This window comes from Rattus rattus, chromosome 7 (assembly GCF_011064425.1).
Source record: "Rattus rattus isolate New Zealand chromosome 7, Rrattus_CSIRO_v1, whole genome shotgun sequence".
NCBI lineage: Eukaryota > Metazoa > Chordata > Mammalia > Rodentia > Muridae > Rattus > Rattus rattus.
This window is the reverse complement of record NC_046160.1, coordinates 128023254-128040172: the sequence shown is the minus strand read 5'-3', so window position 1 is coordinate 128040172 and position 16919 is coordinate 128023254. Positions and strand designations below refer to the sequence as shown.

The 16919-nt window shown below is 49.6% G+C and overlaps 1 protein-coding gene across 4 annotated transcripts in view; it reads right to left on the bottom strand.

Moving 5' to 3' along the window:
• The window catches only part of Ppp2r5c (protein phosphatase 2 regulatory subunit B'gamma), a 134662-nt gene that overhangs the window by 108788 nt on the left and 8955 nt on the right, over window positions 1–16919 (bottom strand). For all 4 annotated transcript variants that reach the window (XM_032908434.1, XM_032908436.1, XM_032908435.1 and 1 more), the window contains exon 3: window positions 6777–6939. In XM_032908434.1, coding sequence (XP_032764325.1) covers window positions 6777–6939 — 163 coding nt within the window. The remainder of the gene's footprint in view (window positions 1–6776; window positions 6940–16919) is intronic.

Below are 16919 nucleotides of genomic sequence, written 5' to 3'. Positions count from 1 at the left end.
TGTGACAGAGCACGTCTGCAATCCCAGCCCTCAGGAGGCAGAGGCAGGTGGGCCTCTGTAAGTTTGAGGCCAGCCTGTCCTACATACTTTTCTTTTAAAGATTTATTTATTTTATTTATATATGTTTTCAGACACACCAGAAGAGGGCATCAGATCACTTACAGATGGTTGTGAGCCACCATGTGGTTGATGAGAATTGAACTCAGGACCTCTGGAAGAGCAGCCAGTGCTCTTAACCACAGAACCATCTCTCCAGCCTTCCTACATACTTTTATAATTTAGTTAGTGGGTTCTGAGAAGGCTAGGCTGACTCCATGACAGGCTTCAGATTGGCAGGTAAGGAGACTAAGCCTAAATCTGTTTCCAAGAACTAGGTATTTCCAGGCAAATCCTCAGAAGCTGCCCCACCTGCCACCTGGCCTGAGGCTAGGACAGGGTCAGCAGCAGTTTCTAGACTTCCTCAGCTTCTTCCTCAGCCAACAGTTCCAGATCTCCCCAGCAAGTTTCCAGCCCTCACACCCTGTTAATGGAAGTCTGAAGAGACGGACCCAACAGATTAACACAGAGGTCACCTCCCCCGGAATCCCCTAACATGCTTCAAATCAAGCCTGCGAGCTCACTCGGGGGTCTCTCTACTCAGGTGATGGGAGACCCAGCATGCTGGACTTTGCAGAATAAATCACTCTGTGTTTACAAACTATTTGAGTCCGGGGTGTCATTCTTCAGCGAATCATAAACCCATACAGGTTCCAGTAAAAAGAAAAGAAAGAAAAAGAAAGGAAGGGAGAGAGAGAGAGAGGGAGAGAGAGAGAGGGAGGGAGAGAGGGATAGAGAGAGAGAGAGGGAGAGGGAGGAAAGAACAGGCTAGCAGGATAGGCACAGAAGGGACACATTTCACAGCAGAGGCTGTGGATACTGAATGGGAAAGGCCGAGGGCAGTTCTTAGGTGGGGAGCAAGAGAAGGATACCAGCTGCACACTCTTACACCAGCCGTGCTTCCCGTCCTAGACAGAACGGTTCAACAGGAGAAAGAAATCAAGGCAGCTACACCGCACAGCTACATGGCCCTGCCATACAGAGAGCTCTTCTGTTTGCTTGTTTCTCTGTGCAGCCCTGGCTGTCCTGGAACTCACCCTGTAGACCAGGCAGGCTTTGAACTCAGAGATCCACCTGCCTCTGCCTCGAGTGCTGGATCTTAAGGTGTGCACCACCACGCTCAGCTGATAGCCTGAACTTTAAAACAAGGTAGTTTTTGTGTTTGTGTGTTTCAGCATTTGGTCTGCTTGTGTGCCTGCACCAGATGTGTGCTTGGTGCCTGTAGAAGACAGAATAGGGGACCTGATCACATTATGGTTTGAATGGCAATGCCTCCCACCCCCACCCCACCCCACTGTAGGCTCATAGGGGGTGGTGGCATTTGATTAGCAGGTGTGGCCCTGTTGGAGGAAACCTGTCACTGGGAGTGGGCTCTAAGGTTTCAGAAGCCCACGCCTGGCCCAGCCCAGAGTTTCATTTCTTTCTTCCTGCCTGTGGATCTGGATGGAGAATCTTGGCTCCTTGTCCAGTCCCATGTCAGCTTACGTGCAGCCATGGTTCCCGCCAGGATGATATTGCACTAAGACTCTGCGACTGTAAGCCAGCCCCAGTTAACTGTTTGCCTTTCTAAGAGCTGCCTTGGTGGGCTAGAGAGATGGCTCAGTGGTTAAGAGTGCTGACTGGGGGTTGGGGATTTAGCTCAGTGGTAGAGCGCTTGCCTAGGAAGCGCAAGGCCCTGGGTTCGGTCCCCAGCTCCGAAAAAAAACCAAAAAAAAAAAAAAAAAAAAAAAAAAAAAAAAAAAAAGCACTGACTGTTCTTCCAGAGGTCCTGAGTTCAAATCCCAGCAACCACATGGTGGCTCACAATCTGTAATGAGATCTGATGCCCTCTTCTGGTGTGTCTGAAGACAGCTACAGTATACTTGTATATAATGATAAATAAATCTTTAAAAAAAAAAAAAAAAAAAAAAAAAAAAGAGCTGCCTTGGGCATGGTGTCTCCTCACAGCACTGGATCAGGGACTAAAGCAGATCCCCTCCCCTACAACTAGGGTAAGCTGCCATGTGAGGGCTGGGGCTTGAACCTGGGTTCTCTGGAAGAGCGGCCAGAGCAGACCATTGAGCCACCTCCCCAGTCCCTATTTAAGAAAGTTTTAAGGTTCGACTAATAAATAAATACCTACCAAAACTGATAAAAGAAAAAAATGATGTAAGAATTTAGTAATGCTGCCAAGCACAAAATCAACATTTTAAAAATGAGTGTAAGCTAGGCCTGGCACTGCAAACCACACGCCCAGCTACAGGAGGCTAAGGCAGGGTGCTAACAAATCCAGGGCCTGTCTGGACTATAGGGTAAGTTTAAGGATAGTCTGGCCAAATTAGTGAGTTTATGTTGCAAAATAAAAAAGCCAAAAGACGGCTGGTGATGCAGCCCAGTGCTTGAGCATTTTCCTATGATGCCTGAGGTCCTCCGGCAACCAGTGGTACAGTGAAAAGAAAAAGGGACAGCCAAAGGAAGCTGGGCACCGTGGTCTGTGCTGCAGACTCAGCTGCCTGGACGCATCGCTTGGGCTCACAAGTTCAAACCTGGGGAATACACTGAGACCAGCTCAAAAACAAAAGCAACCAATCAAACAAAAATTCCAGGATCGTTAGTATGTATTGACAACAAATTGGCAGAAAAACAAAGAAAACGTCCCACCCCTAATGGATATAAACAGTAACGTGCTCAGGAATACACTGAAGGAGGAACGTGATTACGAACCACTGACGGAACAGATGGAAGACGGAAGAACATGAGCCGGTGTCCGTGGGTTGACTGAAGGAATATTCTATTATATGAACGACTTCACTACCTAAGGTAACCCGACCAATTCAATATAATTCCTATCAAAATACTAAACGCCATTCTTCACAGAACTAGAATCTGTATGGAGTCACAGAATATCCTTGCAGCGCTGAGATCAATGGCGGACCTTCTGTATTCTGGAGGAGCACTCTACCAAGGAAATGTCCCCTCACACCCACCCCAGCAACTGTGGGCAAAAGGAACAAAACTGGAAGACTTAAAGAACCAGACTGCAGATACGGTCTACACAGCTGTAGCGCTGGTGTAAACTTATTCAGACGGAGACTGAAGTGGAAACCGATAATCAACTATGACGGTCAACTGAAGCATGTGCCAGGGAGGACGACGGTCTGCTAAACGGCGCCTGCAAAACTGGACAGCCACATGTAGAAATGACGCTAGACTCCTGCCTTTTACAACATAGAAATGGATCAAAGATTTAAATCTAGGTTTTGAAACCAGGAAACCAGAAGACGAAAATGCAGGGTGGACTTGATTCTGATGACTCCCTGGGAGCAGAAGCAACCAAGGAAGAGCTATACAAATGGAGCCAGAGCAAGGTAAGGAGCACACAGACAATGTGCAGGACAGTGCAAGAGCAGGTCCTCCGGGGGACAGAGGCCAGGCGCATGGGCAGCTCAACCCAACACCCTGAGGTACCTCTTTCAAAAAAGCAAATGACACAAATCTAGGGGATATGAGTCAAGCCACATGGAGGAACCATTCCTCCCTGGCCTGTGGTTCAAGGACAAACACCAGCAAACATTCACAAGACGTGAGAGATGGTTGGGAATAGAAATTAGCACAGCCATTGTGGAGTTGCCTCAACAAATTGAAACAGAGCCGCCATCTGACCTAGCAAAGGCCATTCTGTGATGTACCCAAAGGAGCCATGCACACGTGCGTGTTTACTGTGACACTGTTTCAAGAGGCAAGACAGGATGTCAACTGTGGGATCCACTGAAACAGAATGGACACGGGCAATGTGTTACACAATTAGTAGTCTCTATTAAATAGTGACCGTAAAATGTTAAATTCGTTTGTTATTAGCACAGGGTAACTGGAGGACACCACATTAAGTGAACGGCACAGAACACCAAGACTGCATGTTCTGAGGGCAAGAACGTGGTGGCCACAGCTGGCTTCTCAGAACCTCCGGGAAAACTAGTAGTCACGAGAAGAAGCCAAGCTGGAAGGATAACGGGTGCCAGGACAGTTAGAGAAGAGCTAAGTCCCAACGTCCTGTAGCCTCAGGATGGCCAGTTCACAATTGTTACAGATTTCAAAATACCTACAAAGACAAAACGATGTTTAGGGACACGGAAGACTAAGTGCCTTGCCTGGGTTGCTACATATCGTATACATACGTCCACATTGTATACATCACACTGTCCTCAATAAATGCTGTAATTATTATGTGCCAATTAAAGAGAAAACAACGTAAACAAACAAACCAAAATACTCTTAATCCTTGAGAGCGGCTCAGGCTTCTTATTGCTTTAGAAACTAGCAAATAAAAGGATCCCCTAAACAAAATCCACACGAGGCCGGAGAGACGGATCAGGGTCCTCTTCCAAAGGTCCTGAGTCAGACTCGCAGCTCCCACACAGTAACTCCCAGCCCTGTAAGTCCAGTACTGGGGGACTGATTCCTTTTGGTCTCCTCAGATACAACACACAACACCTGTATATATAAAATAGGATTGGGGTGTGTGTGTGTGTGTGTGTGTGTGTGTGTGAAAAAAAATCAAATACAGACAGAATGCAGATTTGCAGTCCCCTGTCCATGGGGTGGGAGTGGGACTTGGCAGTAATGGGGCGAAAGTACCTGGAAGACAGTGGGACCACTTTAACACCTGCATGTGAAATGGTTGTACGCCTGTACACATTTATTAGACAATTATTAAAACTTCCACTAATGACAGATGATATCAGGGTATATAAATTGTGTCTCTTTTCTTTTCTTTTTTTTTTTTTTTTTCCCCCCGGGAGCTGGGGACCGAACCCAGGGCCTTGCGCTTCCTAGGCAAGTGCTCTACCACTGAGCCAAATCCCCAACCCCCTAAATTGTGTCTCAATGAAACTCTAAAAGAGGAAAAATATCTAACTTGAAGTTGGAGGCCTAAGAATAGAGCTAAGGGGAAGGGGGAAGGGTGGGAATGGGGGCTTATGGACAGGAAACCGGGAAGGGGAATAACGTTTGAAATGTAAGTAAAGAAATATATCTAATAAAACATTTAAAAAAAAGAGTAGATCTAAGGTTATTCTCTTTATAAGAGTACATTGCTTTTTATTGGTATTAAATTAAAATTAAGAGAATTCAGTATCTGACTTAATAAATAAGAGAAAAGTATTTTTTAAAAAAATCAGATAATTACCAAAAAAGTGGGGATGAAGGGGTAGTGAACAGAAACAGTCAGAAAAAGGGGGTGTGACTCCCAGATACGGGAGAGGAAAATAGCCAGTCAGAAGCCACACGAGACTATTACAGAGTGACACTGCACGGGCCACTATGTGAGGACGACACAGATCATTGCAAAGTGCTTGGCCCAGCTGAACCCACTTCATGGGCACACAGGTCACCTCATCTGATTATTTCTGAAATCCAGGCATATCCATCCTCGTCACAGGATGATGGCAGGAGAACCCCACAGACTGCCTTCAGGAAAGAGCACTGAGTGTCTGGGTCTGGTGGAAGGATGCTGCAAGAGGAAGGGCTGGTGGAAGGGGAAAGGTGGAAGAAGACACGGAGAGAGAGGCAGAGGCAGAGCAGTGGCTCTGAGGAGCCTCTGGCAGAGACTTCTTCAAACTGTAAGGCTCCCAAGACAGAAATCACTGCACCCATGCTGAGCTCCACCTGGGCTCTGACCTGTGTGAAGTGGGCAGGACACAATCTACCATGTCCTTATGACAGGCACCAGGCACCACACATGAGCCTTCTCAACCCCACACCACACCTCTCCCATTTGGCCTCCTGGGGGCAGTGCAAAAAGACTCACTCCACTCAACGCCCCGATGTTACATCCTGATGGGCGGTGACAGGGATTCACACTTGATTGGTGCCATACCCCTACATCCACAGAATGGCCACCCACCTACTAGCAAATGAAGGAAGAGAGCCTTTACCGGCCCCTCCCAGGCACATCTGCATGGAGTTCTGCTCCGCTCTGGCCCTGGGATGGCACTGGGAATACACTCTAAAGGAGGCCGACTTCCAGCTCTCTACACACTCAGTCAAGATTAATTATAAAACCATCCATCATTACAAACTTCAGGTATGACAGACTCGGACAGCCACTCTGTATTGGTTTTAGATCTCAGAATATGTAAAGACCATCAGAGGGTCACATCTGACCACAGTCCTCGAACCATTCTCCTTGTCAAAGTCTTATGACCTCAACACCGATGCCTCCTGGAGGAAACGTAAGAGTTTAATGGTCCTCTGGGGAAAGAGGCGGCTGTGCCAAGGGGAGCAGTTCCAAGTGAAGAGCCCTAGGCCCCGGCTGGTCACAAGAAAGGGACTGAGCTGGCTGGCCACGGTTAAAGAAGCAAGCCCTGCCTGGACTCTTGCGATGGCCTGGACTAACCCCTTCTAAAGGCCAGAGTTGTGAGGCAAGCCAGAGAACCACGGAAAGAGACGCAGCTGCTCACTTACAGCCTTCAGGGTTTTGAGTTTTCCTTACTGTCTTACAGTGGTGTGCTTGTAATGTATGTACCCATTAGACTTTTATTCTCCAAAGCTCTGGAATGAAAACTATCAGTGCAGTAAAGCAAGTGGCACTCAATCCAACCAAAAACTGAATCAAGAGAAAACAAAACTAAACCGGATCATTAAAGTAAGGAGCAGGCAGGACTGGAGACAGCCTCTCTCCCTCAGCCACAAGCGAAAATTACCTTTTAAAGATGGGAGCTTTTGCAGTTCTCTGTTATTGCTGGCATTAAATCGTGAAGAATTCTGCCGTTTGTCTTTCTTCACAGGGACGGGCTGAGGGACTGGTACTTTTATTTTAGATGTCGAAGACTGGACAGATGAGAGGCTGTTTTTCCGGCTGGCTATCTGTTCTCAAAAGAAAAAGAAATGAATGTGGGAAATGGATTATTTAAAATGACTGCTAATACAACATAACTGAAATGTAGAAAATATACACACACGCACGTGTGCACAGTGGGGTGGGGGGTGCACTCGGGCACACGTATACACACACACACGCGCGCGCACGCGCGTACTGCTCTGGGGCAGTGTTCTTCTTACCCCTTAACTGGAGCTGCTAGAGGTTGAGCCTTAAGTCCCATCCTCAGCAACCCTGGACTACAAGAATCAGGCACCTGACTACTTATGTCCCCTGAAGACCTTTGAGTTCTTTTGTTTGGGGACAGTCTTACTTGGTAGCCCAGGCTGGCCTTGAATGCACTGCATAACAGAGGCTAATCTCCAACTAGTGGTGATCCTTCTGCCTCAGCCTCTTGAATGCTGATTGCAAATGTAAGCCATCTGCCCGGTTTCTTCTAAAATGTTACCATGATGTGGCAGGCTAGGTAATGACTGCCACAAAAATGGTCACACCCTAATTCCTGGGACACGTGAACATGTCATCTTTTGTAGATATGAATTAAGTCAAGGTCTGCAGAGGGAAGACCCTCACTATGGAGATGGACGGTGTCAGCACAGCACTCCTCATGAGGGAGGGTGGTGTGATACGGAAGGCAAAGAGATAATGGAACCTCAAGTCCAGAGTCAGGGAGACAGGAGGTTCAATGTGACTACACACATTGTGGCTTGAAGACAGGAGGGGCTGTGAACTAAGACCTGGGCCTTCCCTGGGATTCCGATCTCTGCCCTCTAGAGCTGTAATATCTGAGAGCATGCACTCCTACAACCACTGCACAGAGGCGAGAGAGAACACCTCCTGTAACAGCCGGTTCTCACACGGTTATTACTCTGTCTGCAGGGTCCTTCCCTGAGCCTAAAACTGTTCTCCTGGCTTCTCTTTGTGTACACCTTCTGATGATATGATAGTCACCAGGGCTAGACAACTTCCTTGTGGCCAGCTACAACATGGCCAGTGAGCTATCCCTGTGAGGAGAGGAGACTGAAGGAAGACACAGCAAAACCCCTGTAGGCCCTTGTCACCCACAGAGGTCCAATGGATATCTCACCACAGGGGCCCTGTGGAGCTCGTGGGCTCTGGGCCCCCACTCGGAGGGGTTTCTGTGTATGACCAGCTGACCCAGGACACTGTGGCTTCCTGCTACCAATGTCCAGAAAGGACAGCCACCATCTATACCAGTGAAGGCAACACAGAGACACCCTGTTCGCTGCACCCTACCCGCCCCAAACAGTGGAACCTGAGTCTGTACAGATGTCCTTTCAAATGGCTGTCAGTGGGGCTGAAATGGGTAAAAGGTGACAGAGGAGGAGGAAGACACACCCCATCCACCTCTGGCCTCCATGCACCCACATGCACAGACAAGCACATCTGTACACACATGTGCACATCCTTACCCCGACACATGCACTGAAAGGTCAACAAGCTCCAACCTGAAGCTACAGACCCCTTACCCCGCCCCCCATCATGACGCAGGGCCATGGAGACCAGCCACTCCAACACGAACCCCATACTTCTCTGCTGCCATCCTTGGAACGCGTTTGCTAAGCAGTGAAGGCCTGCTTTGTTTTTACCATGCTGCTTAGGAACACTTGGACAGGCTGTCCCAAATGTGACTGCCCAGAGCAGCAGAGTTCTGACCTGAGAGTGGGGGTCGGTGCCCTTCCCACACAGTCTGTGGCTCTGGACTTTCTCTCTGATCTCCATGTCTGGTATGGCTTGATCTTGATCTCTAGGGTGCTGGGACGGAAGTGTGTGAACCTTTAAGGGCTGGGGCCTAGCAGGAAGTTTTTCTGTCCTGGGCTGAAAGGTGGTAAGTCACACACAGTCCCGCCATTGCCACCTGCCGTTCTGTCCTCGCCAGAACTGAGTCACCCCCAGAGCTGTGAGCTAAATGACATTTCCCTTTGTAAGCAGCTATGCTTGGAGTTTATTACTGTGACAGACAACTCATAAAGAATCTCTCACTCTTACATCTGGCACAAACTAAAATAAAAAATAAAAAGAAATAAAAGGCTCGCCCGTGGGCTGGTGAGGGTGATCAGTGGGTAAAGATGCTCGCCACCAAGCTTGACCACCTAGGTAATCCCTGGGACCCAAATGGTGGAAGGAGAGGACTTCCACAAATTGCCCTCTGAACGCCACGTGTGCACTGTAACCTCCATGTACGTGTGTGTACACAGAAATACATGAACAGAGTAAGAGGTTTAAAAAGGAGGCTCCACCTACAACTCCCCCCTTCATGGAGCCCTTCCCTCAAGTCAAAACTTACGTGTTGGCTTCCCTGGGCTGCTCCTTCAAAAGCTGGAGAGGTGGCGCCATAAAAGCACTTGCTACTTGTACAAAGGACATGGGTTCGGTTCCCAGTACCCACACTGGGCAGGTCACATAGCCTGGAATTCCAGCTCCAGGGGATCCGATGCCTTTGGCCTCCAAGAGCACCTACACTCCTGCACGCACAGCACATGTACACACATGTACACACACACATCCACACACACAATTTAAAATGATAAAACTTAAAAGCCCTGGGATTTACTGCACGGACTCAAGGACAGTCCCACAGAGTGTTCCTGGTTCCCATGCGCGCACTGCAGACTGCTCCGACCTCCACCTCCCACAGTCTACACTGTCCAATCCAGGACCTCACAGACGAGGACCTTGAAGAACCACAGTAGGAAGACAACCGGAAGCAGCTTCGAGGCTGCTTCATGCCCAGCGAGGAAACAAACTGCATCTTATGGAACCAAGATAAGACTGAGATGCTCTGGTTAGCCCACAACACAGAATTCAATCACACCCAGAGGCTGGCTGGCCTCCCTGCTGGGAAACAAGCCCAGGTAAGGTTTCCATGTCTAGGAACCTCTGTTGACACCAAGCCATCAGCTCCCCTCCGTTGAACACTGCTGAGCTTGCCTGCCTTTCCAGAGCCTTTACCCACCAGGAGACAGAAAACTTCCAGAGAGAAAATCTGGCCACTGCTCCGTGTTTACTCAGTAACACAGCTTCTTCTAGTTTCATGGTGGTTACGTTCTGCTTCCAGGCCTGGCCCACCACCATGTCTCCTCCTGCAGCTCCTCTAGGTCCTCACCTGACACGGCACCTCCACGGCCTGCCTTCCCATGTCACAGCATGATATGCCTGAGCACTCTTGGCCCAGAATGCTACAATTTTACAGTCTGTCAATGCTAAGGGCCCATCTTTCTCCCTGGAGGGCAGGGCCTACACAGCACTCTTGTCGGTTTTGTGAGGATCTCAGGAGTGGCCAACCAGGAAGAGCTTTTCTGAAGAAAGGTGCTCACCTCCATTCTGCACCCCCTGCCGTGGCCTTGGCATGGCTGCGGGTCATTCACCCGGAGAGGGACAGGTAGACACGAGACTAGAAAGGCACAGGGACCTGCCAAGGCAGTGTGAGCTCCCAGCCTGGATGAGAAACGGACCTTACATGGACGAGAGCTCCAAATGAGGTGAAGCCTGAAGTCATGTGGTGTAGCAGTGATGGGGCAGGCCTCTCTCTCTTTCTAAAAGACACTCTGGCTCTGTGGGCTCCAGCCCTGAGAAGGCTCTAGCTTCAACTACAAAGAAGAAATTCAGAGACTAGCTTGGGCGGGAAGCAGCAGCTAAGTGTGGAAAACAGTGTCAGACTGTTGGCAAAACCACTAGGACTGGAGAATGAGGCAGGTGTGTGGGGTTGGGGGTGGAGAAGGGACCAAGGGACAGAGAAAGCCTCCCTTCTGGCTGAAGGAGACAGGTGAAGAGTGGCAATTGGCCTGTAAGGTAAAGCAGGAAGTTCAATGTCACTGCACTATCTGAGGGCCTATGCGGCAATCCCATTACACTAGGGAAGAAGAGGCCAAAGTTCCCTCCTGGCTTCTTCTAGAATGTATTCTAATTTCTTTTCATAAGAATAAGACTTGGGGGTTGGGGATTTAGCTCAGTGGTAGAGCGCTTGCCTAGGAAGCGCAAGGCCCTGGGTTGGTCCCCAGCTCCAAAAAAAAGAACCAAAAAAAAAAAAAAAAAAAAAAAAAAAAGAATAAGACTCGGGGGTGCTGGAGAGGTAGCTCAGTGGTTGAGAGCACAGAGTGCTCTTCCAGAGGTCCTGAGTTCAATTCCCAGCAACTACATGGTGGCTCACACCATCTGCACTGGGGTGTGATGGCCTCTTCTGTCCCGCAGGCATACACGCAAATAAAATACTCATATACATAAGTAAATAATTTCAAGAGAGACGCGGCAGCTAATTCTTTCTTATTTTCTTGCTCCTATCCTGTCTATTGCCTATCCATCCTATCCTGCCCATGAAACAAAATCTGTTACCTTCCTGTGTCCTGACACCAGACTAGACCCCCAGGAAGCGCACTGGGACTGCTCCTGGGACACTGGAAGTCAACAGTGCCTAAGTGAGTTGCCCACGCCACGGGAACGACCACCTGGCTGATGAAGACAAACAGGCAAGGAGGCAGCAGCGGCTCCAACAAGGGGGCTGAGCACAGTGGCGAGGGGAGTGTGGCCTCATAGAAGGTGTCTTCCAGGACAGATGGACAGCTGCAATGCCCTCGGCTGCAGGACAGCAGTCGTGGCTGGGTGAGGCTGGTCTTCTTGAGCAGAATGGGAGAAGTGAGCAGAGCTCAGATGGAGCGGGGACCGTGAGCAGCTGCAGCAGTCATCATCTGACTGGACGGAGAGGAAGGGAAAGGGCAGCTGCGTCCAGGATGGAAAGGCTGACTGTGCCTGGTGCTGGTGGGACAGGGCCCACAGGGAGGAAGCCACAGCCGAGAGAATAGCTGAGCGGAACCTAGACCTGGTGCTGAGGAAGAGGGAGAGGATGGGCTAAGGCGTGGATGCCAACCATGTGGGTAAACAGTATGAGGTCTGCCAAGAGCCACTTGGAAATGGAGAAGCAGCAAGAATCAAGGTCTAAGGAGATGGGGGAGGCCAAAAGGTCACCACACGAAAGGCAAAAGCAAGGAACCCTGAGAAATGAGTGACTCTAGACAAGTATTACTCCTTAACGGCCAAGCCACCTCGCTCACAGTCATTCCTGGAACAAGTGCTGCCCACACAGAATTTCCCTGCAGCCTCCAGCCAGATAGCCCATTCCTCTCCTTCAAGTTCTCTAACAGTTCCTGTGTGGGCACTGAGAATAACACAGCTGGGGCCCTTCCCGCTGGGGCCCATAAGTGAAAGGTTCAGATGTGGGGAACGTCCATCCGGCAGCACCAGTGGAGCCAAGCTTCAGCCGCACCCAGCCAGATGCCCCACTTCTGGGTGATATCAACCTGCCTAGATCCTCCATCCTTGAAGTCTACACTGAGCAACTCTGCCTTCCAGCATCTTCCAAAACTACCCCTCTCTACAGCTGTGTGGAAGACTGTACAAGCTGCTGTCACCCAAGCGCCAGAGACAAGCAATTAGCACTTGACATATAGTTGAAGAAGTGCTTTTTGCCTCCCCAAAAGGGCCAGCCTGAAGTCGATCAAATTTCCAGTCTAACCACAATGCCCTTAAGAGACAAACTAGAAAGGGAATCAGTTAACAAGCAACAGGGCAGCAATCAGCAGAGCAGACTGCAGGAGTCGGGTGTGGCCGCAGAGGGTGTGGCCGCAGAGGGTTGCCCCAGCAGCACGAGCGGCAGGCAGGAAAGCTTTGTGGTTGGGGCTATGCTGTACACTGTAGGAACTTTACAGCATCCTGGCTTCAAACAAGCAATCCTATCTTGGATTGAGACAAGAATGTCACCAGCATTACTGAATGTCCCCCGAGTGGGGTAGCAGGGTAAAATCACCTTCGGTTCAGAATCACATCTTTCAAAAAACATGTGACTAATTTGATTTAACTAACAGCTAAATTGTAAGGGAGAAACAAGAAAGGAGCTCACGGGAGGAGAAAGGGGGATGCAGTAACAACCAAGAGCAGCCAGGGGCTTAGCATCCCCTGCACTGAAACTGGCAACCGGGGTGGCTGTCTCCTGCTGACTTTCAGGGCGTACGGCGGCAGTCTGGGTCTGCTTAAGAGTCTCCAGCCATAGGAACCACGCAGGAACTGGCAAATAGGATTACAGATAAAGTTTCTACACAGTGAGGAATCAGTCAACACAGGGAAGAGATACCCCATAAGAAGAGAGAAGGGACATGCCTGCCAGGTGGTCAGCTGATGGAAGGTTACTATCCAGAATACATGGGGAATACGAAATCAAAGGCAGATAATCCGATTAGGAACGGCCAGGTGATCTCAACAGACTCACCTTAAAACACAAATGGCCGACAAATAGGTGAAAATACCTGGCGTTATTGATAATCAAAGAAATGTTGATTAAAAGCTGCTGCTTCACCTCAGAACTGTGAACACATACACGCATATATACACGTACAAATATACATGTGAATGTACAAAAGTATACACATGTATGCAGACATACATCAAAGCTAGTGAGGATGTGGAGAAAAGAAATCTGCACGCTGCTGGTTGAGATGAAAGTTAGCACTATTATGTAGAACAGAATTGTGGTTCCTCACTACACTAAAAATAGCTCTACCATATGATTCAGCTATCTCACTTCTGGTTCTGTATCCAAAGGAAGTCAGACCAGCACAGCCCAGGTGCCCGCACGCTCAGGTTTCCTGCAGCGCCATCGACAACCCAGGATCTGCCTGGGTGCTCAGCAACAGACGCACCCTGGAATATTATTCAGCCGTAAATAAATAAAATACCACCATTTATGACAACAAGGAGGGAGCTGGGGGGACACCAGAGAAGCCTGCACACTCTGTGTCGTGTGTGGCCCTGAGTGGAGGAGACTGCTCACCAGAGGAGGAGAGGAAGCAGGATGCTGTCTCTGCAGTCACTGTGTGCACATACCGTGAGCGAGGGTCTGAGCCCTGTTAACACGTTCTGTTTACGTGTGCAAACGCGTGTTAGTACAAAGGGCTCTTAGTCCAAAACACACACTTGGCGCTGACTGGCGTCAGAGCGATCTGAGAAGGGGAAGGAGGGGGCGCCACATGAAAAGACTGGCAGTACTCTGGTGATGTTGAAGTCAGGCAACAGGACGCAGACATCAAAACTTCCCCTTCATCCTATGCGTAAGAAAGTAACTCCTAACAGAAGATTCAGATGTCTGTCTGCTTTAATCCCAGTACCTCAAGACGAGACTGGAGTGTAAGACTCCTCTTTCCCCTCTGCATCCTGCGACCAAACGTCCCTTCCCTTACAGCAGGCACACTAGGCCACTCTTAGACTCTCAACTGTCCCCTGAACGGGGTGCTACGTCAGTGCCTGCTCCCTGTATGTGAAATGCCTTGTCTCCCATTCCCACTTCCACCCCTAACCAAAGCTTTTCAAACACCAGACCTTGGATACTGGCTCAGGACTGCTGCCGGTCATCTCCTCCCCCTCCTCACTCCCACGGCCAGGATGCCACGCCCTTCGCACGCTTAGGTGCGTCCCTTCGCCATCAGCTATCTGCAGAGATGCTGAACTTCTGAGTGCCTTCCCCCACTCTACCACAAACTCTCGCTGCACAACTCCCATGCCCACCTCCATGAAACTACTTGTATGCACACACCGCACATGCCTGCACACACGGTCACTGTGTTCCAGCAATGCCAAGCAGTTTGCTTCCCCGACCCAAGCTATTTTTGCACATCTGTTAACATCTTTTAAGACACAATTTTAATCAAATAGTGTGATCTGACCGACATCCTGGTAAGTCAGACAAAACTAATGAGCGAGACTACCCCGCAGACAAATACAGGCAGACGATGGACAGGGTTAAGGAGACACATGGGAAAGTACGAGGGTGAGTCCTTAGCCCTGAGCACAGTAAAAACTAATTCAAAATGGATCAGAGACCAAAGTACAACAAGAAAAACCATAAAACTCTTAGAAGCGCAGAGAGACATTTCATTGCCTTGGATTCGACAGCGAGATGCTAACTATGATGAAAACCTCAACAAAACCAGATAAATTGGATTTCGTTAAAAACGTTTTTGTACATAAAAAGCATTATGAAAAAGTAAAAGGCAATGATAAAGACAAAATATTTGTTAATTACATATCTGATGACAGTCTACTAGTAGCCAAAAACTTGTCCTGGTAACTCAACAAGAGGAAGGCTACCCTCGAATGGCAACAGGCACACAGAAAGGTTCTCCACCTCACCAGCTACCAGCGTCAGCACAGGCAGCAGGGGGGGCAGAAAAGGGAGGGAGAGGGAGAGGGAGAGAGAGCACGTGCACATGTGTGTGTGTGTGTGTGTGTGTTGGGGGTGGGGTGGAGCTGGAACTCCTCGGTAAGTGAACTGCACCACCGCCATGTGATCCAGCAATCTCACCCCTGGAAGATATCCACAAGGACTCAACCAGGCACAGCTCTGCCTACAACAGCCAGAAGGTGGAAGCCAGCTGGGCGCCCTCGGCTGATACAGTCACTTGTGTTACAGCTGTAGGATGGAGTGGATTCAGGCGGAAGAGGACGGCATGGGTGTGAAGCCAGGGTGGACCCACCAAGTGCAGGCTAGTGGCGGCCAGGCTTTGGGGAGGGTAACAAACAGGTGGCTGTGGCTTCCTGGAGCTCCAGCTGGGAGGAACATTCTGGAAGGAGGTGGCAGTGAACGAAGCTTCTCTGCCCTCTGGCATCCTTGCCCCTTCTGGGTCTGCTGCTACAAACATCCATGGTTTGGGGAGCCCCAGCACAGCCTATCGCTGACACAGACTAGACAGTGAGAAGCAGCAGGGGCTTCTGCAGGTCAGGAGCTCACTCATGAGCTAAAAGTGAGACAAGTCTTAGAGTTGACCGTCGTCTAGAAGTATACACTGTTTGCTGCCTGGCTTGGGGAAGTTCTCAGACTCGGTTCTTCCCTTTGGTCACTGCCCTGGATTGGAGACCATGGCAGGTGTGCCTTGGTCCAATCGCTCAGCCACACGAGAGACCCCAAGGAGTTCCCTTGGCCTCCTTGCATTTGACATACTAGTCTCTAACACAGCGCTGCCTATCAAATTCAAATCAAGGCTTTCCCGAGAGTTCTGAGTGCAAACTGTGGCCCCACTACCTGCATCTCTGGAGAACCTTGGGCAGCTTCAGGATGATCTAAGATACCCTGAGGCCCAGAGCGGCTATCTTTCTGACCTTTTCAGGGCCCAAGCACTTGCATTCTGGATCCTTCGAGGGGGTAGTTCTTGAGAGGAGGGAAAGAGAACTATCAGTCGCCATGAGGCAGGGGCAATGATTCACCCAGGCAGGCCCATGTTGACTTGTATTATTACCACAGTGGGTACGGGGCAAATGGTCACTCTTCCCAACAGCTACTGGGCATGGTGGCACAGGCTTCTGCAGAGGAACAATATAGATATCAAGGAAGGGTGTGCAGTTTCTAACAGGCGAGGTCTCATCCAAAGTCCAGCTGTCACTTCTCTTTCCATAACCCCCTCCTCCATGTGGAGTGAAATAATTCTGGGCAAAGAGACATGGCTGCTTGTTAGTCTCTGTACTTTAGAATTATTCATTCAACCAGCAAAATAAGCAACTGGCTTGGTGACAAAGCCTCGCTCCTAAGCGTCTGACCATATAAGGGATTACGACATGGAACAAACAGCACTTTTCCTTCATTCAAACTCTGAAGCTCTGAAGATTCACGACTGTGCGTAAGAGGCCTCTTGTGCCATAGAGCAGGGCCAAGCCATTGGGATCACCAGGGTTTCACGATGGTGACCAGACTCAAACACAAGGACGCTTCTTGTCGTGAGTTGACCAGGGTTGGTTTCAGATGGGGGTCCAGGGCTGCTGACATAACCAACCACTCACAACTTAGTCTCTGAATGGCCAGTCGCATGGACCCACCCTGGACCAGGGACAGCAAGCCCCGTCCCAGGGCCACGCGACCCTGCCTCCACCTCCTCTGTGAGAGGCAGTTTTGTTAGAAGGCAGCACCCGT